This window comes from Astatotilapia calliptera, unplaced genomic scaffold (assembly GCF_900246225.1).
Source record: "Astatotilapia calliptera unplaced genomic scaffold, fAstCal1.2 U_scaffold_1, whole genome shotgun sequence".
Lineage (NCBI taxonomy): Eukaryota > Metazoa > Chordata > Actinopteri > Cichliformes > Cichlidae > Astatotilapia > Astatotilapia calliptera.
In genome coordinates this window covers 1,417,030-1,442,969 of record NW_020535618.1, presented here as the reverse complement: position 1 = coordinate 1,442,969, position 25,940 = coordinate 1,417,030, and the positions used below count along the sequence as shown (strand labels likewise).

Below are 25,940 nucleotides of genomic sequence, written 5' to 3'. Positions count from 1 at the left end.
GAAAATAACGGCAAAAGAAAGGTAAAGGATGACGTGAAAGCAAAAAAAGAGGACATAACCAAAATTATAACCATAGAAGGCAAATGAGAAAAGAGAAACAAGGGGAAAAGAAAGTGCATGTAATCAGAAAGGAAAGGAAAGGAAAGGAAAGGAAAGGAAAGGAAAGGAAAGGAAAGGAAAGGAAAGGAAAGGAAAGGAAAGGGGGAAGCCCGGATTATTTAAAACGGAAAGGAGTAAGGAAAAGATACAACAATCTGCCGGAAACAATTTAGTGGCTCACTCGAGGCAGTCTGGGATCCCGGCTGCCTGAGTGCTTTGTCAAAAAGAAAGTGGATGAAATATTCAGCAGCAGCAGAGCTGCTGTCCTCTCTGCTCCACATCAATAACCACTGGCTGTTTGAATATGAAACACTGGAAGAAGCACACAAAATGGAGCACCACTGACTCCTGCTCTTACTGCTGTTTAATGAAACTGTAATAAATTTTTAAACCTGTACTGATATTGTTGGAAAAGTAGCAGTGGGAGTGGTAAAAGTCATAGCAAAACGGTAGAAGTACGATGTGAGAGTGAGCAGCAGTAAGAATTACATGTAGCAATGTTAGTGTACATGCAAGTGATTTTAGTAGCTAATATAATGTTACCTTTCACCTCCAGGAGTTTCCTACTGTTTTTAATCATTATGCTAAGCTGGTCAGCTTTCAGCTTTGTAAATGATGATCGAATGACAGATTCGCGTTTAGTTGAGGTATCCATTAACTGTGCATTTACTCTCCATTTTGGTCTTGCTCCAGGTACAAGATCCCTATTTTTAACACTCACAAAAAGCAAGACCCTTACTTGATATACATTTAATCATTGGGTGCTTCAAGGTTAGCTCCTTGTGTATCTCTGGAGCTCTTCTAGCTCTGATGAAGTTTCGACATTTGTCCTTGGAGAGTGGTCAGAGTAGGACTTCTGTAGAACAATCTAAATACAGTAGCTGTTGTCAAAGTGATTCAGAGGTGCACAAGAAGATGACTGTGATGGGAAGAACAGAAGATCTGATCGGGTTATTCTGAGTGATAGTTGCACAAGGTGTAAGATGACATGGGGTGATAGGAAAGTGCAGTAAACACATGTGCTGTGCATACATTGCAGACTTCTCCATTTAAGAGCATTTCTGTTTTAGAGTCATATCTCAGAGGGGTTTGATGTTTCTAGACTGCTCTCAGTCTGCCACAGCGGATGCCTTCCTGCAGCAACTCAGCATCCTTCCTGTCCTCTTCTTCCGCTTCTTCATCTTTAACCCTTTGAGGCTACTGTCAGAGCAGATGGACTTCCTCAGACTCCTGATGTGTTTTTCCTGCTCCTGAATCTTTGACTCCAAGTGGGACTGGATTGCTGTGCCCAGAGATTCCAAGTCCACAGAGGCGCCATACACCTCCCATGTCATCCCTTGCTCATCCCATGCTACGTCCTGTGGCTTTTCTGTCTCCTTCTTATCCCCATTTTCTTCCACCACCTTCTGCACCATCTTTGTCTCCTCCTGCTCCCCATATTTCCACATGCTATCAGTGCTAACATCTCTGTCTTGGTTTTGTCCTAGTTGTTGCCCCGACATGAGAGAAGGGCTTTTCTGAAAGCTGTATGTACGCAAACAGGCAGGCAGGGAGTTTGCCTTGTTTGTCACAGCTGACGGAAGTAATGACTGGCTACGCAACTCAATGTCAATCTTGCAGATATGCTGGACAGGTTTCTGAGTAGCTGGGATGCAGCAAAGGGATAGAACTGTTGGCAAAATCAAACTACCTGACTTACAGCTAGGTGAGCCAATGAGAGAGGAGGTGATACCTCCCTGGTAGAAGCTGGGACTGGTGGATGCTGACCGTTCCACAACCTCCACCTCCACTTGGACAGCAACTTCTCTTTGCCCTCCTGCCAATGGATAAAGGCTCTCCCTTGGGTCAGTCATGGTCGCCATATCTCTGACCTTCTTGTGGTTTGCTGTAATGGTGGAAACAGGATAAAAAGAACTACCCTGATCCAGTCTCTGTCTCCCCCTCTCTTGTTTTTTTTTCTCTGTGATTTTTCTCTCCACACTCTCTGTCCTCGATGAAGAAGTGTTGCTACCAGCAATTGTGGCATTTGGCTCTCCCAGGTGGCCAGTTTTACTCAGCAGACCCTCTGGTATTCTCGCAGCACCTCCTGTTGACCGTGCTGCATTGTCAGTCACAGCCCCCTGGGATTCTGATGTTCCTCCTACAGCTGCTGCTTTTCTCTCAGGCACTTTTAAATGCTTTTCTTTGACGTCAGCACCCATTTTTGCTTGTGTCTTAGTGATAGAGTCAAAAGTGAGACCCCGAGTCAGAGAGGTATTGTGAGATACACTGCTGGGATTTGTTTCCACAGTTACACACGCTGCAAGTTCATTTATGGTTCCTCCCATTGTAGTCAAGGGAGTGGTGGTTCTGGTTTTGGGGCTGGAAGTAGCCAGTGGGCCTGAAATCGCAGAAACACCTGAAAGTAAGAAATAAATATTAGCTCATATATATATGAATTGCATAAAAAGCATAAATTATTATTATTATTATTATTATTATTATTATGCCCAATTTTTTTCTTATATATTTTTCCAATAACCACTTGGATATTTAAAAGTAAATTCATCTCAGTGCTGATTTTGTGACCTTTCAGCATTATTGTTGTAATTGTAATTTTGGGATGTGACTTAACCCTTTAACCCTTTAAGACCTCCCATAGAACCAAGTCCGCCAGAGCTTGTAGTATATTTTTACATGCTGTGGAGCCATTTTTGGGAGCATTTCAAGTTGCTATACATCAATACAACCACTATAGCCCAAATTTTAATAATATGTCTGCATTAAGTGCATAGTACTTACATAAATTGCAAAAAAGTGCAATAAACTACAAAAAAATTGAAAATCGTTTTTGATTTTTTAACATATATTTCTAGTTAGAGAAATTTAAGAGGCTTATCCCTCAAAACTGTGAATACAAAAAAGTTGCACAAACTAGTTTCCCACCAAAGGAAATTATTTTAAGTGTATTCATACTTTTATTTTTGAGATACACTAATTTTCATATACTGCAGGAAAAACGAAAAAATATATTATAGTGCAAATTTGCAAAATAACAGCATATGCATCAAAATAAAATATTTCCAGCAGTGCAATATGAGTCCTAAGCATCCCAGAAACGACACAGAAAGTCATGAAGTCAAACATAACTTTTAAAAACACAAGTATAGGCTCATAAGGCCACGATGGTAAAAAAAAAACTACATTTCTGCAAAATGACGTCACTTCCGGTTTCGGGCAGGTCATGCGGTCATGCGACAGTTCACGCTGATGGACGTAAGAAGTGTTACAAACAGCTGATCGGATCGGCAAAGCGTGTTTCTGGAATATTATGTTTTTGTTGCTGCAAGCGCTTTTTATGCAGTTTTTGCAAAGCTATATGTGGAAGGAAACCGTGACCTAGGACAAGCTGATGGCATAAGATGTAAGTACAACTCCTTCGGTTTCATATGCAAGGAAAATTATTGCGCTAGCTTACGTGGTTGCAGTGCTACCGGGATTTAAAAATAGTTACGCAAAACGGAGCGTGTCCGCTCCCACCGGCTTTAAAGGGTTAAGGAGTTGTACTTACATCTTATGCCATCAGCTTGTCCTAGGTCACGGTTTCCTTCCACATATAGCTTTGCAAAAACTGCATAAAAAGCGCTTGCAGCAACAAAAACATAATATTCCAGAAACACGCTTTGCCGATCCGATCAGCTGTTTGTAACACTTCCTACGTTGGAATAGACGTCAGCGCGAACCATCGCATGTCCGCCATTACCTGCCCGAGACCAGAAGTGACATCATTTTCGCGGAAATGTAGTTTTCTTTTTACCATCAGGGCCTCATGAGCCTATACTGGTGTTTTTAAAAGTTATGTTTGACTTTATGACTTTCTTTGTCATTTCTGGGATTTTTCCTGCAGTATATAAAAATTGGTGTATTTCAAAAATGAAACTATGAAGACACTCAAAATAAATTTTCTGTGGTGGGAAACTATTTTGTGCTGCTTTTTTGTATTTACAGTTTTGAGGGATAAGCCCCTTAAATTTCTCTAACTAGAAATATATGTTAAAAAAAAGAAAAACGATTTTCAAATTTTTTGTAGTTTATTGCGCTTTTTTGCAATTTATGTAATTGCTATGCACTTAATGCAGACATATTATTAAAATTTGGGCTATCATGGTTGTATTGATGTATAGCAACTTGAAATGCTCCAAAAAAATGGCTCCACAGCATGTAAAAATATAATAAAAGCTCTGGCGGACTTGGTTCTATGGTAGGTCTTAAAGGGTTAATTGTTTCTTCTCTTTTTCTTTTGCTTTGATCATTACACTGAAATGAAACATTGCTGTCAAATATAAACTAATATAACTAAAAACAAAAGAAACTTCCCAATGAAAAACCTTCTACAATGCATACATATGGTTTTTTTTTTTTACATAAAAAAGATGCTTGATGCTTGGTTAATTGTCCATTGTTTTGGATTTTTGTCAGGTTTTTCCTTAGTACCACTTGTTTTAATAAAAACAATAATGGATTTTTGTTATTACAATCATGAATACCCAAATCTCGATTACTGTATTAAAAGCTACCTGACATGAAAGTTTTTATAGAATACCACACTAGAGTATTGGAGGTGGAGGTTGTACCACATTGAACCCTGACTGAAGCTTATTTTGTCAAACTGATTTTTACATTACAAACTGATTATCATAAGATGTCGGCTTTGCAAAATGTCTACATAAAATTAAATTGTGGTAGTAGTTACCTGGAGCAGAGCCAGGGCTTATCTGGGCATCTCTGTGTGGTCCAACAGGATTTGAATCAAGAGTTTTCCCAGCACAAGATCCAGGTCTCCTACTTGCTGAGCCTGGTTCTGGAGACAGTGTCAAGGAAGAGGGCAAATCCCTCAAAGCTAGTTTTGAAGTAGAGTGAACTGGTCCAGACTTGGAAATGTTTGATCCAGCTTTAGGGTCCGTAGCTTGTTTGGTACTGGATGCTGAAGTCTTGAGGTTGTCATCTTTGGACCCAGACAGACTGGTTCTAATGGATGATGGTGAAACAGATCTGACAAGGTCTATTTTAGAGCTAGAGTTTGTTAAAGTAGACATAGAAGTTGACCGTGTTGGCTCAGCTTTATAATTGGAAGAGGCATCAGAACTAGAAGCAGTCCCACATTTAGCAGTTGGGCTAGTTTGAAGATTGATTTTTGAATTTGGCAGAGATTTGGGATCTTGGTCATCTTTTGACCTTATGCTGGTTCTAGAGGCCCCAGCTGTCTTAGACTCTTGAGTAGTTTTGTTTGGTTTAATATCTGACATATTTCTAGAGTCAATGCTATCTCTGGAGCTCATCCCTGACTTAAAGTTGGGAGTGGCTTTGGAAGTGAAGTCATTTTTAAGATCTAAACTATCCCTAGAGTCTGAACTTGTTTTGGAAGCCGAACCACTTTTGGAATCTAAACTGTTTCTTGACCCAATCTGTGCTTTAGAATTGTGACTGGCTTTGGAATCAGTGCCAGTTTTAGAAACCAGACTGTCCTTGGACACTGTGGTTCCCTTAGAGTTTGAAATGAATTTAGAACTGGTTTTGCATCCAAAACCAGCACTTGAATCTTTACTCTCAAGGTTCTCCTTTGGTGTCGTTGTATTACTGTTTATAGGTCCGGTGGCTGTTCTCTGTGTGGATGGCTTGGGACTTACAGACGTCAATAGGGTGCTCTTGTTACTCGGAAGTGCTGATTCTCCCCTCTGACTTGGTGATTTTGTAGCTGTAGAGGATGTTTCAGAACTATGAGTTCTTGAGTCATGCCCAGTTTTTGGATTTGACTTGCTGGTTATGCTCGCTGGATTTTGGTTGACTTCCACTATTGGTATTTGATTTGCCAGTTTTGAGCTGATAGCCTTTGCCTCTGCTTTCTGGTTAGGAATTTGGGGGCTTGCAGGTAGGTGTAAAGTTTGTGGCGAAGGTGTCTTGATCACTTTCCCCCCATCCTCTTTTTGGTTTGACTGCATACTTAGACTGACTGTTATTTTATTTGTAGTCTTTGTGGTTAGTCCACCTGTCAGAGATTTTGTAGTGTTCAGGCTCTGTATTTTTATTCTTTCAGTACTTTTGGGGATGCTAGCCATTGTTGTTTGCTCCATCTGCTGTGGTTTTAGACTTGTGTGCATCTTGGTGCTAAGTCCTGGGGCATGTTTGATATTTGCTGATTTCAGCAGCTGCTCATCTCTGCATCTAGCCGTTGGCTTAGCTGTTGGTGAACGAGACAAAGCTGGGATTTTGCTTTTTTGCCGTGATGGGTCATCTCTCTCTCCTGGTGATGTCACAGTGGGTGTAAGGATGCTTGCTGACATACTTGCTGCTACTTTCACCCCAGGTTTTTCACCTCCTTTGGTCACATTATCCTTTTTCTGTCCCCCATGCAGCTTTGAGGACTCGATGAATGCGCGGGGATTGCTTGGTGAGGTAATATTGAGGTTAAGGTTAAAGTTAGGTTCCAGTTCAAGTTTTGTATTAGCATCTATGTTGCAGAGATTGTCTTCAAGCCCATCCTCCCTTGTAACTGGACCTTCTGATTGGATGATATCTCTCTGTCGTTTTAAAATATTTTTTGAGGTTTCCATGATAATAATGATGATGATGGTTACTGTGTATCCAGTAGAAAAAAGGACCAATTTCTATGATATTTTTCAGTTGATACTGAGAACCTGATGAGACAGATGGATAAAGAGATGATTAAAAACAATAAGCCAAGCAGAGGCTATAGATGATGCATGTTTGATTGAAAGATAGCGGTCTCACTAGGCAAAAGTATTCAAAAGTTATTGACATAATGTTATGAAAAAGTGACACACAACAAGAAAAAATGCCCCCTCACACATAGGAGTAAAGACTTAAGATTGGTAGTTCAGCCCTGTCTGGCAGCTATTTTCTGCCAAACACATGAATTCTCACGAGACCCAGTTTCACTCACGTTTGCATTTTCCCTACTGTGCTTGATACAGGCATCCATAGTCATGACTAGATTTTAAAAAGGAAATACAAGCGACCTGCTGTTTCAAAAAAAGTTCTGTACATATAATGAAACTAACTGAGACAAAACTGAAAGGAGTCACATATTTATAACATTACAATTACACTTAAGTTGACATTTTACAGCCTGGTTATAAATAGAACTACTAATGTATTACAAAAATATCAGGCAAGTCTTGATATAAATAGAAATATAATTAAAAGAGCAAGCAATAATTTAAGCATTTTAAAGTCACTCACGGGTATTACAGAAAGCTGTCACTGGAATATTACTGCAGGCTTGTAATATATTTCCTTCATACCTGTTTAGGATCCACATACATCACTGTTGGTTGACAAAGGCATGGTAAATGTTCGACAGTCCACCGCTGCAGACTCCCAAAGTGGAGAAAAAGTCTTCATCTGGTTCCCCGCTTCTTTCTCCTCAATGCTCTACCAGAGGAGGCACCAATGAATAAATTACAAGAGGAGGGAGCGAGGAAGTAGAGAGGAGAACGCAGGGGCTGAGAAAAAAAAGAAAAACATTATCACACTCCCCTTATCCCATTTTTCTTCTGTCATGGATTTGTCTTCAGATGTACTCCACCATTTGATTCTATGGTTAAGACCTCCTCCTCAATTTGTAATCCCCTAGGTTTTCCTTGTCTGTTTTTTCCTGTCAACCACCCAATATTTTGAGGGTAATCTATGCCATGAAAACGTAATGCAGTGTTAAAGGCAAAAAAAAGGAAGTCTAAGCCTGTACTTGTCATGGTCCTGGGTCTGTGACCCAGGTTTTTGAGTTTTGGGAATGTTTAGGAGTTTTCTTGTTTGTTACCCTTATGTTATAGTTTTGTATTTTGTATCACTGTCATTAAGGTTTTTGTGATGATATTAAGGTCAGGTTTGGGTTTCAGGCTTTTATAGTTTCTTATAGTTGTCATGTTGCTATGCTCAGTATTTGCATTTTCTGTTCTTAGTCTTGTTATCTAGTCTTAAGGTGTCTGGGCCTCTGTATATAAGATAAGATAAGATAAGATAAGATAAGATAAGATAAGATAAGATAAGATAAGATAAGATAAGATACACATATGTACAGTGGGGCAAAAAAGTATTTAGTCAGCCACCGATTGTGCAAGTTCCCCCACTTAAAATGATGATCAGTAATTTGCACCAGAGGTACACTTCAACTGTGAGAGACAGAATGTGAAAAAAAAATCCATGAATCCACATGCTAGGATTTGTAAAGAATTTATCCGTAAATCAGGGTGGAAAATAAGTATTTGGTCACCTCAAACAAGGAAAATCTCTGGCTCTCACAGACCTGTAACGTCTTCTGTAAGAAGCTTTTCTGTCCCCCACTCGTTACCTGTATGAATGGCACCTGTTTGAACTCATCATCTGTATAAAAGACACCTGTCCACAGCCTCAAACAGTCAGACTCCAAACTCCGCCATGGCCAAGACCAAAGAGCTTTCGAAGGACACCAGGAAAAGTATTGTAGACCTGCACCAGACTGGGAAGAGTGAATGTACAATAGGCAAGCAGCTTGGTGTGAAGAAATCAACTGTGGGAGCAATCATCAGAAAATGGAAGACATACAAGACCACTGATAATCTCCCTCGATCTGGGGCTCCACGCAAGATCTCATCCCGTGGGGTCAAAATGATCATGAGAACGGTGAGCAAAGATCCCAGAAGCACACGGGGGGACCTGGTGAATGACCTGCAGAGAGCTGGGACCAAAGTAACAAAGGTCACCATCAGTAACACACTACAACGGCAGGGAATCAAATCCCGCAGTGCCAGACGTGTTCCGCTGCTGAAGCCAGTGCATGTCCAGGCCCGTCTGAAGTTTGCCAGAGAGCACATGGATGATACAGCAGAGGATTGGGAGAATGTCATGTGGTCAGATGAAACCAAAGTAGAACTTTTTGGTATAAACTCAACTCGTCGTGTTTGGAGGAAGAAGAATACTGAGTTGCATCCCAAGAACACCATACCTACTGTGAAGCATGGGGGTGGAAACATCATGCTATGGGGCTGTTTTTCTGCCAAGGGGACAGGACGACTGATCCGTGTTAAGGACAGAATGAATGGGGCCATGTATCGTGAGATTTTGAGCCAAAACCTCCTTCCATCAGTGAGAACTTTGAAGATGAAACGAGGCTGGGTCTTCCAACATGACAATGATCCAAAACACACCGCCCAGGCAACAAAGGAGTGGCTCCGTAAGAAGCATTTGAAAGTCCTGGAGTGGCCTAGCCAGTCTCCAGACCTCAACCCCATAGAAAATCTGTGGCGGGAGTTGAAAGTCCGTGTTGCTCGGCGACAGCCCCAAAACATTACTGCTCTCGAGAAGATCTGCATGGAGGAATGGGCCAAAATACCAGCTACTGTGTGTGCAAACCTGGTAAAGACCTATAGTAAACGTTTGACCTCTGTTATTGCCAACAAAGGTTATGTTACAAAGTATTGAGTTGTATTTTTGTTATTGACCAAATACTTATTTTCCACCCTGATTTACGAATAAATTCTTTACAAATCCTACCATGTGGATTCATGGATTTTTTTTCACATTCTGTCTCTCACAGTTGAAGTGTACCTCTGGTGCAAATTACTGACCTCTGTCATCATTTTAGGTGGGGGAACTTGCACAATCGGTGGCTGACTAAATACTTTTTTGCCCCACTGTATACATATACATACATATATACCTGCACATGTCCATACACATAGAAGGTGCATTATGCATGAAGTGGTGACTGTGGATGTCCACAATGCCCAGTGACTTATGACATCGTGATTGAGGAGTTATAGAGTCTAACTGCTTTTGGGATGAATGATCTGCGAAAGCGCTCCTTCCTGCAGCGAGTGTGTTTCAGTCTCTGACTAAAAGAGCTGCTCAGCCCACTCACATACTCATGCAGTGGGTGATGTGGGTTGTTCATGATGGATGTCAGCTTTACTAACATCCTCCTCTCACCAACCACCTCCACAGACTCTAGGGGACATCCCAGCACGGAGCTAGACCTCCGCACCAGTTTGTCAATCCTGCTCCTGTCCCTGTCCGTGCATCCACTCCCCCAGCAGGCCACTGCATAGAAAAGGGCAGATGCTACCACAGTGTCATAGAATGTCCTTATTAATGTCCTGCAGACTCCGAAGGACCTCAGTCTCCTCAGCAGGTGGAGTCGACTCTGGCCCTTCTTATACAGGACGTCTGTATTTGTAGTCCAGTCCAGTTTATTGTTGAGGTGAACACTCAGGTACTTATAAGAGTCCACTATCTCAATGTCTTTCCCTTGGATGTTCGCCGGTGTCGTAGGGGGTGACTTCCTCCTGAAGTCTATGATCATCTCCTTTGTCTTTCCGGCGTTGATTTGGAGTACGTTGGTCTCACACCAGCCAACAAAGTCACTGATGACCCCCCTGTATTCCTGATCATTCCCATCTGATACGCATCCAATGATGGCTTTATCATCTGAGAACTTCTGTAGATGGCAATCGTCCGAATTATAACAGAAGTCTGAAGTGTAAAGGCTGAACAGGAAAGGTGAGAGAACCGTGCCCTGTGGTGCCCCCGTGCTGCAGATTACCACCTCGGACACACAGTCATGGAGCCTCACATACTGTGGTCTGTTGGTAAGGTAGTCGATGGTCCATGCAGTCAGCTGTTTGCCTACTCCGGCTCCCTCCTGCTTCCCTCTCAGTAGCGCAGGTTGGATGGTGTTGAAAGCACTGGAGAAGTCAAAAAACATGATCCTCACAGTGCTCCGCATCTGCTCTAAGTGAGAGAGGGATCGGTGTACCAGGTAGATGACAGCGTCATCCACCCCAATTCCAGAATGGTAGGTGAACAGCAGGGGGTCCATCACTGAGTCCACCAGTGGCCGAAGGTGGTGCAGGATGAGCCTTTCCATGGTCTTCATCAGATGAGAAGTCAACGCAACAGGCCTGAAGTGGTTGGGCTCCCTGGGGTGTGCAATTTTTGGCACCGGAACCACACAGGAAGTCTTCCACAGTTCAGGAACCCTCTCCAGGCTCAGGTTGAAGATGTACAGGGCCACCTGACAGAGCTGGTCTGCACAGTCCCTGAGCAGTCTGGAGCAGATTCCATCCAGACCTGCTGCCTTCCTTGCCTTCATCCTCTTTAGCTGATTTCTCACCTGATCAGCTGTGAAGTAGATGTGAGGCTGGGCTGGAGTGGGGGGTAGGCCTGGCTTTGTTGCGGGTAGATGTGTGGATAGGGGTGAAGCAGGGTTGTGGTGAGAGGAGAGCTCAGGTGACAATGGCATTGCACCTGGGGGGGGGCAACTGGAGGGGGGTTAATGGAACCTGGGGGGGGGGAGAGGTGATAAGTGGGCCATTGTCAAATCTGTTAAAAAACAGATTCAAGTCGTTAGCCCAACCCCAGCCGGCAGACACTGTGGCTCCTCAATTGTCCTGGAAATGTTAGGAGATTTGTTTCATGTTCCTCCAGACTTCTCTGACGTTTTTCTGTTGGAGTTGGTTTTCCATCTTCCTCCTGAAGCACTCCTTGCTTTCTCGGATCTTGTATTTAAGATCCTTTTGGACTTTCTTAAGTTCCTCCTTGTCTCCCGACCAGAAAGCACTCTTCTTCTTGTTCAGCAGGGCCTTCAGTTCTGGGGTGACCCACGATTTATTGTTTGAGAAACTCTGTATCTTCTTGGTAGGCACAGTGTTCTCATCACTGAAATTAATGTAGTCCGTGATGCAGTGGGTGAGGGCGTCGATGTCCTCACCGTGAGGCTTGTAGAGTTCCTGCCAGTCTGTGCATTCAAAACAGTCTCTTAGGGCCTCAGTGCATTCCTCAGACCACACCCTTATCACCTTCTTTGTGGGGGGAGGGTATGGCCATTTACGGTAAATGGTAAATGGCCTGTATTTATATAGCGCCTTACTAGTCCCTAAGGACCCCAAAGCGCTTTACATATCCAGTCATCCACCCATTCACACACACATTCACACACTGGCGATAGCAAGCTACATTGTAGCCACAGCCACCCTGGGGCTGACAGAGGCGAGGCTGCCGGACACTGGCGCCACCGGGCCCTCTGACCACCACCAGTAGGCAACGGGTGAAGTGTCTTGCCCAAGGACACAACGACCGAGACTGTCCAAGCCGGGGCTTGAACTGGCAACCTTCCGATTACAAGGCGAACTCCCAACTCTTGAGCCACGATCGCCCCACCATAGGAGTGTAGGTGGGGTGGAGAGGGACCAGGTTGTGGTCTGAGTGGCCAAGTGGGGGGAGGGGTGATGCACTGTAAGCCTGCTTTGTGTTGGCAAACAATAGATCCATCTCATACTTCCTGTTTTGAGGTCCTGTATTAAATGCACACACATATACACACGCCTCTAACTGACCATCCTCTCTAATTGATTTGAGAAGACGAAAGTTGTTATTGGGAAATATCGTGTCAAAATGCTCCCCAAGTGCTGATATATTTCACCTTTTTGGTGGTTCCATAATGTTCTTCTTGCAAGCTTGTGATGATCATGAAAATCACATCAGATTAACTACACACATACATACAAATCCCTGCATCTTTTCAGCAACTAGAGTCACATAATGAGACAGTGATGTCGTTTCAGAGAAATTACGCCTTGTTTATCTTTGGTTGTGAAGGACGATACGTGTATGTGGCGATCGTGGCTCAAGAGTTGGTAGTTCGCCTTGTAATCGAAAGGTTGCCGGTTTGAGCCCCGGCTTGGACAGTCTCGGTCATTGTGTCACTGGGCAAGACACTTCACCCGTTGCCTACTGGTGGTGGTCAGAGGGCCCGGTGGTGCCAGTGTCTGGCAGCCTCGCCTCTGTCAATGCGCCCCAGGGCAGCTGTGGCTACAATGTAGCTTGCCATCACCATTGTGTGAATGGGTGGATGACTGGATATGTAAAGCGCTTTGGGGTCCTTAGGGACTAGAAAAGCGCTATATAAATACAGGCCATTTACCATTTATCCACTCAGGCTTCATTTGGATACGCCCCTATTTCTTGACACAGGCCTGGGGCCAGTGTCAGACGTAACATCACTACTTACTACTGACCAATTTTTTGTGTGTTTTGAAAAGAGTTCAACAATAAAGCTGTTTATGGAGTCATCTTTGGGCTATTGGCATCTTGCACTTGGGTCTTAAACCTGCTCGCCATACAGTCGCTCTATGACAGAACTTGCAAAGTGTTCCTAATGAAGTGGCCGGTGTGTGTATTTTTCTCGACAAGGCAGTTCAGTTTCACTTCCAGTCCAACTTGACCATCAGTCAAAATGATACAAAAAAATATTCACTTTTGTCAGACACTGCCAGCAGACTGAGTTTAAACTGTGTCTGGTCAAGCTGATGAAACAAGGAAAAACATGCAAAAGGTAAGGCTGTGTAACAATACTTTTGTTGACTACTGAAAAAAAATATGAGTCAGCTGAGTTCACGTTAAATCAAAAATATCTGTTCCTTTGTTATTTGATTAGGACATCTGGATTGACTTCCTCCACTGAGGAAACAGGGCTTCAATAGAAGATGATTAATTTAACTTTACAGCTGTTGATATGTATTATTGTTAGATGCACTTTAGGGGAAGTAATTCAAATAACAAAATGTGAAAACTATTTACAGGCATCTGCATTTATGTTAAACATGGTAATATTTTTCATATACACATAATTTGCCTGCATTTCCTTTTTTGACAGCAATATTGAGATGACCAAGAAAAACCTTTTGTGTGAAAAAGCTTTAGAAGCTCCTTGTATTGAGGATCTTTATCTGTTTTAGAGACTGTGCTCACTCTCTGTTTTATCTGCTAGTCTTACAAATGCTAAACCTTTAGGATATTTTGGTAAGTCTGAAATATGGTTGTTCAAGTGTCATGTACCCTTGTAGGTGCAGGCTGCTGCACTGGTGCCCGAATCTGCAACATGTGGTCCACATATGCCAAATATTTCATGCCAGCAATCGGAACCATAATGGAATCTCCACCCAGGTCTCACACTGTGTGGCTCACATATTCCCCACGATAAGAAAAAAAACAAAACAATAAAAAAACCTTAAAGCCAATGTTGAGTTGTTTTGCAGTAAGATGCACTTTAACTTCCATTAACTGATGTTTTGAATCAGTCATCCCAGATATAGACAAAAAAAGAAAATGTTTTGTGGTTTCCATATTACTCACATTTCCTTGTATGGTAGTTCCTTATTATAAATAATAGGGAAGCAGCTACCTATTGTGACTAGGTGTGGGTGAACTGTGGGGCTTTGTGGGCAGGACAAACCCATACTTATCCCACTTGGGGGTGTCCACAAGTTCCCAACACCAGGTTTGACCTTTGGGGTTCCTATATGGGTTTTTCATAGAAAACAGTGATTTTCTGGGACAAGACAACTCTGTTGCCTATCTGTAGTTCAGCTGCCTGCCTTTCTGTCACAACCGGGCGGCCAGACACAGGTAAGTGGACTCAAATGCAGACACCACACGGAGGCTCGCAGGTGTTCTGCAAACGAACAGTTTATTTAGCACTCAAATGGTACACCATGAAAGAGGCAAATGAAACAAAAATGCTATACGTGAACTAAGGGCGAGATGGAAAACATAGCCCTCTGAATATTAGTTACCTACTAATGTAAAGTTTCAGATTACAGTACTGAGAATATGTAGATACAAACACTGTGATTGGCAAGGGCTAGTAGACAAAACTGTTACTAGGGATGCTGTGAAAACACACAAGACTTGGCTAGGACTATCTCCACAAGTAAACAAGAGTCACACTACATGTGCAGCAGCAAAGTCCAAAGGAAATCGTCTCCTTATCCAGCTGGGCGCGTTATTTGGTATTTTCCGGAGCAGGCACACTAGGTACAGGGTCACAGGGTTTCTCTCTGAATTACTGTAATGAAAGGTGTGTAGAGTCAATACGAGCCCCACGCAGCAGTCAAAGAAATGGTGGCAACAAAATACACAGTCTTACTTGTCTGGGTTGAAGGCGAGGCTTGGAAGGATTAAAGGTCCGAGTGAGGCTAAACCAGTTCGTGTACACTCACTGTGAGGTGTTGGGCAGGGAGGCAGGCAGGTGAATAGCGCCGAGTATAGAAAGCAGACCAGTGACGGGAAGTAGAGTGGTTATTGACAGCAAGAGCCAATCCACTGTGAAGCTGCAAAGGCAAGTAGACAGGGTTAGCATGACAAAAACAGCAAATGGGGGTTTACAGAGCAATGACTCTCACTAACGTGGGTTAGCTGCCATTCCAGCAAGGAATGTTTGAGAACGCTGGTCTTAAGAGCCTCCCAGCAAATTACACACAGGTGCCACAAACTAGGGGTGTGGTGACTCTGCCCAGTGATGGATTTACTGACACGCAGGAAAACCCAGCACTCACCCGGACCATGACACTTTTCTTTAAACTTCATTCTGTGTTATCTAGCTTGTTACCACAAGTGTGATGTGATAAGATTTACCTTATATTTTCTTTCTTCTCTGGTCTGCTTCAGGTGTATTGACCAACAGTATGCTCCCACCTCCATCTTCCTCAAGAAAGTGAAAACCACTACTGAGATCAACATGCTAGCTACAGGAAGCGTGTATCTGCTGCTTGTCTCACTTCTGTCTTCTTTGTTTCATTGTGAACATTCACTTGCTTTTTCTCTAAAAGACTGCACAATCCTGTATTCTGAAAATTCAAAGAATGTATCAGTTACATGTGCAGAGCGTCACCTCACTGCTATTCCAGATGACATTCCTGGAAATTCAGTATCGCTCAATCTCAGCTCAAATGACATTTCAAATATTTCCAGGATGTATTTAAGAGGTTTATCTAAGCTTGAAGCTCTTTATGTTAAAAATAATTGGATTTTACAAATTGATGATGGAACTTTTGCAGACTTGGTAGAGTTAAAAGTTCTCGACTTGGGTGAAAATTTACTCACAGCACTGACAAAAAACATGTTTCAGGGCCTTTCCAAATTAGACACCCTATCTCTGAACAGCAACAATATCTCATTTATCTCCCCTGTGGTCTTTCAGCCCCTGGTCATCTTACGTTCAGTAGATTTGAGCAATAATTTCCTGCATCAAATTAAAGCTGTTGATTACATTTTTAAACTCCCAACTTTACAACATTTGATTATTACTTATAACACCTTTAGTTCTTTTCAGTCCGATGACCTCCATGTAAATACCTCAAACCTACTCACCCTAAGTTTGGATTCAGTGAAAAAGTTCAGCATTACAAGAGACATTTTTCCTCATCTGCAGTCTCTGGACTTGCGAGGCTGGTCCAAGGACATCGAGTGGGAAGTGTCAAACAAGACCTTTTTGAGGAGCCTAACGAGACTGCACATGAGTGAAACTTCTCTTAGCTTTGATGTGTACAGAGCGATTCTGCAGACTGCTTACTCTCTTCAAGAGTTTCAGATGGATAACATACAAAAGTGGATAGATGATGGTCTCATTGATGTTGCCTGCCAAATTCCTTCTCTAAGAACAGTTGATGTGAGAAATAGTGAAATTCACACCATAAAAGAGCACATGCTGCAGTCTTGCTCTAACCTTATTGAGCTCAACTTATCATTTAACAATATAAAAAGCATGGCTGATAATGCACTCCAGTCAATGACACAGCTCAGAAGCCTGATATTACAAAATAATGAACTGTCCGAACTGCCAGTGGCCGTCCAAGGACTCACCACATTGGAAGTCTATGACCTTAGTTCCAATGACATCAGTGAACTTTACTGTCCTTACTTCTGGAATTTAACAAGCCTAACAATACTCGATCTGAGCCACAATCAAATATCCTATATCTTTGACTGTGTTTTTCAAAATTTAAACAATTTGAAAATCTTAAATCTTGAAAACAACAAGATTATGTCATTTATAGATACATTCAAAGATAAATTACAGACATTGGAGTTTTTAAATTTGAGAAATATGGATATCATGAATTTCATTCATGGAGATTTTCATAGTCTGTCTTCCCTTCAATACTTGTATATAGACTTAGACGAGTGTGACAGTGTTGATGAAGGAGGGTTCGAAGGACTTGATAACCTTCAGATTCTTTATTTGTTAGGTGATAATTATTTTTATGACCATTTCAGTGGACTGTCAAACTTAAACACTCTGATCTTAAATGTTGTTGAAAGCCGAACCCACAACAGCTCTGAACAACGGGATAGGCCTTTCTCAAATTTACAAAGATTGAAGAAGCTTCATATCAAGGTTCATAGAGGATATTACGATATTTCAAAAGATGTTCTCAGTGGTCTGACTTCTTTAGAGTACTTAATAACAGAGGCATACTTCATGGGATCTTTGTACCCAGACACATTTAAATACACACCGCAACTGAAACATCTGAGGATATCTTACAGCGAGCTTTCAGTTTTAACATCTGACGTGTTCTTGCCAATTCCAAACCTGATAATACTCGACCTCTCCAACAATAAACTCAGGTCTTTGGATTTTCTAGCAGAGGCCAAACTGTCGGCACTCAGGTGGCTAAATGTCAGTGACAATGAATTGTTTGTAATCAGTGAAACAGTTATCCAATCCCTTCCAGGCTTGACATATCTGGATCTATCTGCTAACCTTTTAACATGTGAATGTTCTAATTACGGTCTTATCCAGTGGATTCAAGACAGCAAACAGACACAGGTTGTTAATGCACATCAGTACAGTTGTGCGTTTCCTGTCAGCCAACGGGGGAAAAAATTCCTTGACTTTGGTTTTGACTCCTGTCGGATAGATGCTGCATTGCTCTGCTTCCTTTTTAGCTCTAGTCTAGTTGTGCTTACTCTCCTCGCATCCTTCATCTATCACTTCCTGAGGTCACACCTCACCTATGCCTATTACCTCTTCCTGGCCTTTCTCTATGATAATAAGAGGAGGAAGAAAGGTATTCCTCACAGCTACGATGCCTTTGTCTCCTACAATGTTCATGATGAAGCTTGGGTCTGTGGAGAGTTGCTTCCAGAGCTGGAGGGTCAACAGGGCTGGAAACTCTGTCTGCACCACAGAGACTTTGAACCAGGTATATATGATTATCATTAGCCTCTTTTTTTTCTATTTTTCTATTTTTAGATCTATATTTAATGGAGCTACCACACAAACGCTGTCTCATCTTTCCTTTAAACACTATTGTTGCCACTCTAAACTTGTAATGACAAAGATCAGGGTTTCACACCACCGTTTTTTGTTTTGTTTTGTTCAAAATTTTACTACACTACGTTTACGCAAACACAAATGGTTGATATGATGTCAAACAAGAATGCCAATCACACATGACCCACAAAACAAAGTTTAAATGCTAGACTGACTATCTGGACAAGAGCTACAAATTGATCTTTAAACCTCTAAAATTAAACTTTAGATGTGCTGCTCAACTGTCAAAGCATCCTACATGTAGGAAAAGGAAATCATGAAGTTGTGTTTTGCATAAAAGAAAATAGAAAGACAGCTGTTTTTGTACTCCCGATGTTTTTGTAAGCCTTGGATTCCAGAAACTATAAAAATTAAAGTTAAGACCAACACCAGTTATTACTCGAGAAGCTTATTGAATTGTTCTTTGTTCTCCAAAGGCTGTGACTGGAATTTAGACACTACTGTAGATCCTGCTATTCTCAAAAGTGAGAATTTTTTAACTTATAGAAAAGGCTACACATTATGTTATTCACCAGAGCTGTTTTAACTAGAAAATGTTAAAACTTGAAAAATGCTGACATGTTTGATGTGTGAGATTTTTGTTTAACGTCTCAGATTTTTGTTTAACGTCTCAGATTTTTGTTTTTACAGGTAAGCCCATCGTCGAAAACATTACAGAGGCCATCTATAGCAGCAGAAAGACTATCTGTGTGATCAGCCCAAATTACCTGCAGAGTGAGTGGTGCTCCAAAGAAATCCAGATGGCCAGGTATGGTTACCAACTCTTTGTCCTTACATGTAATGACATCGCCAGCTTCTACACTGATTAATCTGCGTGTGGTGTCTTTAGCTACCGTCTGTTCGATGAGCACAAGGATGTGCTGATCATGGTGTTTCTGGAGGACATACCAGCCAAGCAGCTGTCTCCATACTTCCAAATAAGGAGTCTGGTGAAGAGGAGCTCTTACTTGAGCTGGCCACAGGCTGGTCAACACACTGGAGTCTTCTGGCAGAAAATACGACAAGCTCTCGAGAGAGAAGAAAACCCTGTTGAGCACACGTGACTCCACACCGGACAGCCCATAGTCATCCACTGAAGTTTACCCGAGGTGGAAAAATCATTGTTTGTTTGTAAAAAGCAGATATAATTATTGCAAATGAGAATAAATCAGGGTATGCTTTACAGTGAGACTGACAAGTTGCTCTTCTTATCCTTTTGTATTCGAAGGAGCTTGGGAAAGAAAGCGTCTGGACTTCAAGTTGCTTGAAGATGTTTCACCTCTCATCTGAGAAGCTTCTTAAGTTCTAGGGTCAAATGGTGGAGAGTGACAGATTTAAGCCCTGTGGGAGTGTCCCTCCGAGAGGGGCAATGGACCCTCTAATGATCCTCTACCTAATCACACAAGCCAAGGTGTGAAAATGGGTGTAGGTCACAATCAGCCAAGGTTTTGGGTGAGCTCATTGTGAAACCTAGCCCCACCCTATCATGTGATTTCCTGAGGTCAGATGGCCCAGGATATCCTTTGGTATCCATGTCAGATTCACCCCCTTACGTTCAAAATACCAAAATGAAGATTGCAGACATGCTCAACTTGAGGCTTCATAATGGGACTTCTCCAGCTGGTGGATAATGCTGTGGTGGCTCCATCCATCTTTCATATACAGTTTATGTAAAGAACAAGCATAGTTGTGTTTAGAGGTGCAAATATAAATATAAAAATGTGGTTAGGGTTGTACATATTTTTTATATTGTTATATTTAAACTACTAATCAATAAGTCCTAATAATAGAACATATCAATCGACTGTCATTTTTAAACCATACATGGAAGATTATGGCCTTTGTGAGAGCTGGAGTTTAAACCACCCTGATGATCAAGAATTCACTTACCAAGTCCATCATCACCACCATCAGATGGACTCACTTTCCAAGTCCATCATTCATCATCGAGAATATATTTTTCCCCCAGCTAGTAATTCCCTTCATCCAAATACATCAGAAACACAATTCCACTCAAGGGCACTAAGCGATCATAAACCTGTCTCTTTCAAACTCAATAAAAAATGGCAACAAAAATCGACCACCTGATGGTGCTTGAACACATCTTTGCTAAAAAAGTAGGACTTAATAATATTTTAAAGTGAATGGACATCCTTTTTGGATATAAATGATTCTCCCAACATTTATTAACTTTATTATAGGAAACTGGCATAGCTGTTTTAAGGGGCAGGATTATTTCATACTCATCCTATAAAAAGGAAAAAGACACAATTTGGAAGAAAAAATTAAAATGTTGAAAAGAAATTGCACAGCAACCCTTCTGAACAGCTGGTGTGTGATTTAAGAAAACACAGACTTGATTTAAATGTGTTGTTAAACACAAAATCACAGTTTCTTATACAACGGTTGACACATGAGAAATCTGAATACAATAATAAATAAATCAGATAAATATCTAGTAAAGCTATTTAGTCAAAATAAAGACAAAAAACATGTAGTTATCAAAGACTCAGCAGGGAAACCTTTTCATTATCTTCCAGATATAAATAATGTTGTTAGGATGTTTTATATGCTTCTATACATACACTTCTAACCATGACCCAAATATGGAAGACATTCACAAATTTCTGAGTGCTATAGATCTGTCTATTTTAACACAAGATCAAGGTACGATGTTGGATAAACTATAGCTCTAGAAGAACTATTCTTAATCAAATACTCTGTAACAAGGCATCTAGCCCAGATGGCATCCCTGCTGAGTTCTACAAAACATTTCTGGCCAACCCTGTCCTCGCTATTCATAAGAATGGTTGAAGAATTTGTGATAAGGTCTAGAATTTCTCCTACCATGAAAACTGCAATGATTAACCTGTTGTTAAAACCAGATAAAGATCCCACGCAGGCAATTACTTATGGACCACTTGTTCTGGTAAATGCAGACATTAAAATTATAAGCAAAGTCTTTGGATCACACTTAGAAAAAGTAATTCACTACGGTTTTATATGGTTAATAATCGCCCCCAGATGCAGGAAATGGTCCCCTTTACTCTGGGGTGGAGACAAGCAGACCACCCCCCAGTCCTGCAGCAGTATGGACCTCAGTCCCCGGTATAGTATTTTGTATTGTATTAATTGTAGACTGGGATTTCTAATCAACTTCAAGATTTTTTAAAAATATCTTAGAGCAGGAGTTGTTGTGCAAGCTGACTGATAGCTCTGTCTCACATTTGGCAATAGGAAGGGATATTGATTCATCTATTTTGGAGAGTGTTCTGTATATTTTAGAGAGTAATTTTAGGATTTTGAGACCAAGGAATTGTACCACATTTGTTGGTGTTTGTAATTTGACTTGATTAGGCTTAAATGTCTTTTTTACTATAGATTTAATTTGTTGATATTCTAAAAATCTATTCTTTTTAATTCCATGTTTTTTTTTAGCAAATCTGTCAAATAGAATAAAGTCTGTTCTTTTGAATAGATGTTCCAAGAATCTAATTCCTTTACAGCTCCAATCAAGGAAGTTAATCATGTTATTGTTCTGTATTATGTCAGGTTTATTCCAGATGGATGTACATTTGAATGGGATTAATGAAGACTACATAATTTTTTAGAAACTCTCACCATGCTGTGAGAGAGGAGCTGATATTGATGCTTTTAAAGCATACACATTGTTTGTTTTAGCTAATGAATGGTAGGTTTGAAATCTCTATTGCAGGGGTTGGCAACCTACACTCAAAAAAATAACTCTTTGAATGAACATAAAAAAATCATGGAAAGAATTTCCACGTAATTATATTGCTTTATTTTAGCATTAAGCAATTCTGTTAATCCAACTTAATGTAGTTGAGTTGGACTAACTTGATTAATTTATGATGAATCAACTGTTTTACTACAGTTGAGTCCAACTTAATTTAATTGAGTTGATCCAACCAATGCAAATTACGTTAGTACAACAAAAATGCTTAATTGTGATAGAAAGCCATTTATTAATGTGGAAATCCTTTCCATGATTATTTTACATTCATTTATAAAGTTATTTATTTTTGGAGTGTTCAACAAAGTGTAACAAAGTCTAGAGTCTTGTTAACATAAAATGTTAATGGATTTATAATAACTTGCACTCCTCTTATCTTTACCAGGGTTGCAGTGACACTGGGGCCTATCCCAGATGTGATAGGGTGGGAGTCAGAGTACTGGACAGGTCACCAGTCTATCACAGAGAGACAGACAACCATTTGCACTCACGTTCACAGATATTTTAGAAACACCAATTAACCTAACCCTAATTTATGCATGACTTTAACTGTGGCAGGAAACCAGAGTACCCAGAAAGAACCCACTGCAAACTTGGCCAGATTGCAGATTTGAACCCAAGACCTTCTTGCTGCGAAGCAACAGTGCTAACCACTGCGCCACCGAGCTGTCAATCTAGAGTTAAAAAAATAGGGAAACTATGATTACAAGGCTTTATATAGAATTTTCTGTACGTTTTTGTCCTTTACAGGTTAAACCACAATAAATAGCTAATAGTGTGTGTATGGTTGTCTGTCTCTTCTAACCCTAGTGATTTTCCTGTGGTTTGTACTCTTGTCTGATCTTGTGAATTTGGTGAATACAGGCAACTAACCACTCTTACTAGATTGTATCATGTCATCTCAACAAGAATAAATTAAGTTGCTGGATTTCATGCAGATCCTACATGATTTAATTACGTTAACCACAGAAACATGAAATTATTTTGTTCACATTACAAGTTTGAATTTTGTAAACGTAACAACCACCCAATTTCATTTTTTTGAGTGTAGGCACGCGTGCCAACTGTGGCACGCGTGCCTAGGGTTGACTGGGTTGAAGGGTTAACTGATGGCACGATGTTAGAGGATTTTTAAGTTTTATTGTCATGAAATGCAACTGAGTGATATACTGATAAGTGTTTAATATTTCTGCTTATGCAAACGTCTTTCTATCATGAACTCTCTGAACAGTCACATCACAACACCACAATGAGTTGTGAAAACAAGCTGTTATTGTTAGATTAAGTTCCAGAAACTGCATGTTCTCTCCCCACGAGTGAAGAGCGTGCAGCTAAGTTCCTGTTTTATCTTTGCTTTGCCATGTGACATCACTATACTGAGTGTATATATAAAGATGCAAGACAAGTGTGGGGTGTGTGACTCTCTCTGAGCTCACCCGTGCACGTTAACTGTTGAACTGTCTGAGTGTCATTTCTTCACCTGAGTGTTTGATAACTGTTCACCCCTAACACACGACCATAGCTGGACTGGTCATCCGGCATACTGGGCATTTGCTCGGTGGCCCGGTGACTCTTTTTTTCTTTATAACGGTATAAACAATGAAAGGTGGTGGATTGGCCAGATGCTGGTCGGTGTGTAAAAATAACGCAGTTGTTTGGTGGTGGCTATGGGAGCTTCCTCAGATTCAGTAAAATTAGCAAGTGGTGGAGGCCAGCAGGTGGATGAGAGAAAGGGGAGGCAGGAGGAGAGACCCGAGGCAGCCGCCAGTCCGAATGTCAGGTGAACTGAGCTTCAGGTAAGAAGTTATGACCTGCAGTCTGTCTGGGTCAGATATAAACCAAGTTTAGGTGGAGTTTATTTTCGTTGTGCTGACTTTTTACAGTCAGTTACAATAACTCGTACTGGGTACCTGCTAGCATGACAGAGTTTCTATACAGCTGGGTGGGTGCTTGTTACTGATGTTGAACTTTACTTAATTCATAAGTAGAAATGCCAACGGAATTGCCCCGCATTGAGAGAAAATATTACGCGTTTCGCATTGAGGTGAAAAGGAACAGTTTGTCCCGTACTTCAGCTAGAATGAAAAAGACACAAAGCTGGAGTTATTCTGTGTTTACGCTGCACAGCTGCCTCTTCTTCTCTCATTCTCTCCCCCCTCCCTCTCCTGTTTCTTCTTCAATCATGAAACTGATCAATGATCAGCTGATCGGCTTTTCTCTCTTGTTTGTTTATCGCCCACTTTGCGCCAGAAACAGGAAACCAGCGGATGTCGCACTAAACAACAGCAGCACGTTTAAGCTTGATCAGCTGTTGTTAGAATGTATTTAATATTAATTTCTAGTATCAGCTGATGTTTGCTGGAGCCACAGCTGTAAAAGCTGCTGGTCGTGATATCGGTTTGGTTATCTGGTGAGAGGGAAACATGCAGATGAAACCAGATGTCCTTACTGGATCATCAGAGCTGAACAGGTGATGGAGAAACAGGTTTACCTTTTAGGTGACATGAATGAGTTGAAGGGAAGTTATGAACTGTTTCTGAGAGACAAATAACACCAGGATCCTTTTTTATGTAGCTGACAGCTGGTAACTGTGCAGGTGCGGATCTAGCAAAGTTTTGCCAGGGGGCCAGGTAGAGGGCATTAACAGGGAAAGGGGGGCACAAAGAAATACTTTCTTATTCTCTTTTAAAATGTCTAGCTTTTATTAAATAATTATCTGAAGCTTACAACCAAAGTTTTTATCTGACGTAAAATGTATAGAAATCATACATATAACAAAGAAGCAGAATCAGAATCAGAATCAGAATCAGAATCAGAATGGGTTTATTGCCAGATGTTGAGGTTTACAACATTAGGAAATTGCTGCGGTGCTTCAGTGCAGACAATAAGAATTAAAGTGCTATGTAGAAAGAAAGATATGTGCATGAGATATACATGAGATATATACATGAGAATAAGAATTATGAGTGCTACGTAGAAAGATATATACATGAGTGCAGGTGGTGATCAGTGCCAGACATGAAATGATGCAGTGACACAGCGTAGGGTCATGTGTTAGTGGCGGGAACAATCATGTGGTTATTGTTCATGTGTCCAACAGCAGAGGGGAAGAAACTGTTCTTGTGGCGAGAGGTTCTGGTGCGAATGGACCGGAGCCTCCTGCCTGAGGGGAGCAGGTCAAACAGACTGTGTCCAGGGTAAGAAGGGTCAGCTGAGATCCGAGCTGCTCGCCGCAATGTCCTGGAGGTGTACAGGTCCTGCAGAGATGGGAGTCTGCAGCCAATCACCTTCTCAGCAGAGCGCACAACACGCTGCAGTCTCTGTTTGTCCCTGATAGTGGCTCCAGCGTACCACACGGTGATGGAGGAGGTGAGGATGGACTCGATGATTGCAGTGTAGAACTGCATCATCGTCCGTGTTGGCAGGTTGAATTTCTTCAGCTGCCTCAGGAAGTACATCCTCTGCTGGGCTTTCTTAATGACGGAGGTGATGGTGGGCTCCCACTTCAGGTCCTGGGTGATGGTGGTACCCAGGAAGCGGAATGAGTCCACAGAGGTGATGGGGGTGTCAGTCAGGATGATGGGGGGGAGTGGGGCTGTGTGCTTCCTGAAGTCCACAATAATCTCCACTGTCTTCTGGGCATTCAGCACCAGGTTGTTGTGGCTGCACCAAGACACCAGACGTTCAACCTCCCTCCTGTAGGCAGACTCGTCCCCGTCCGAGATGAGCCCAATGACGGTGGTGTCATCTGCGAACTTGATTAGCTTGACAGACTGGTGGGTGGAGGTGCAGCAGTTGGTGTACAGGGAGAAGAGCAGAGGAGAAAGAACACAGCCCTGAGGGGAGCCGGTGCTGATGGTCCGGGAGTCCGAGACATTCTTTCCCAGCCTCACGTGCTGCTTCCTGTCCGTCAGGAAGTCAGTGATCCACCGGCAGATGGGATCAGGCACATTCATC

The 25,940-nt window shown here is 41.7% G+C and overlaps 2 protein-coding genes and 1 long non-coding RNA gene across 3 annotated transcripts; 1 reads left to right on the top strand and 2 right to left on the bottom strand.

Moving 5' to 3' along the window:
- Positions 1-206: 206 nt before the first annotated feature.
- Positions 207-7,518, bottom strand: LOC113017223 (serine-rich adhesin for platelets-like). The gene is made up of 3 exons (XM_026160379.1): positions 7,401-7,518; positions 4,832-6,773; positions 207-2,497 (listed from the first exon to the last, which is right to left on the bottom strand). Exons 2-3 carry the CDS (start codon positions 6,687-6,689, stop codon positions 1,209-1,211), a joined length of 3,147 nt encoding a protein of 1,048 aa, XP_026016164.1. The 5' UTR covers positions 6,690-6,773; positions 7,401-7,518; the 3' UTR covers positions 207-1,208.
- A 5,913-nt stretch (positions 7,519-13,431) lies between these two features.
- On the top strand, positions 13,432-19,478 carry LOC113017243 (toll-like receptor 13). Its single transcript, XM_026160400.1, has 5 exons — positions 13,432-13,465; positions 15,580-18,119; positions 18,881-18,998; positions 19,080-19,338; positions 19,458-19,478. Exons 1-4 carry the CDS (start codon positions 13,440-13,442, stop codon positions 19,291-19,293), a joined length of 2,898 nt encoding a protein of 965 aa, XP_026016185.1. The 5' UTR covers positions 13,432-13,439; the 3' UTR covers positions 19,294-19,338; positions 19,458-19,478.
- Positions 14,581-15,390, bottom strand: LOC113017245 (uncharacterized). Its single transcript, XR_003271428.1, has 3 exons — positions 15,319-15,390; positions 15,059-15,242; positions 14,581-14,977 (listed from the first exon to the last, which is right to left on the bottom strand). It is a non-coding gene; the product is annotated as an uncharacterized LOC113017245 (long non-coding RNA).
- Positions 19,479-25,940: the final 6,462 nt, after the last annotated feature.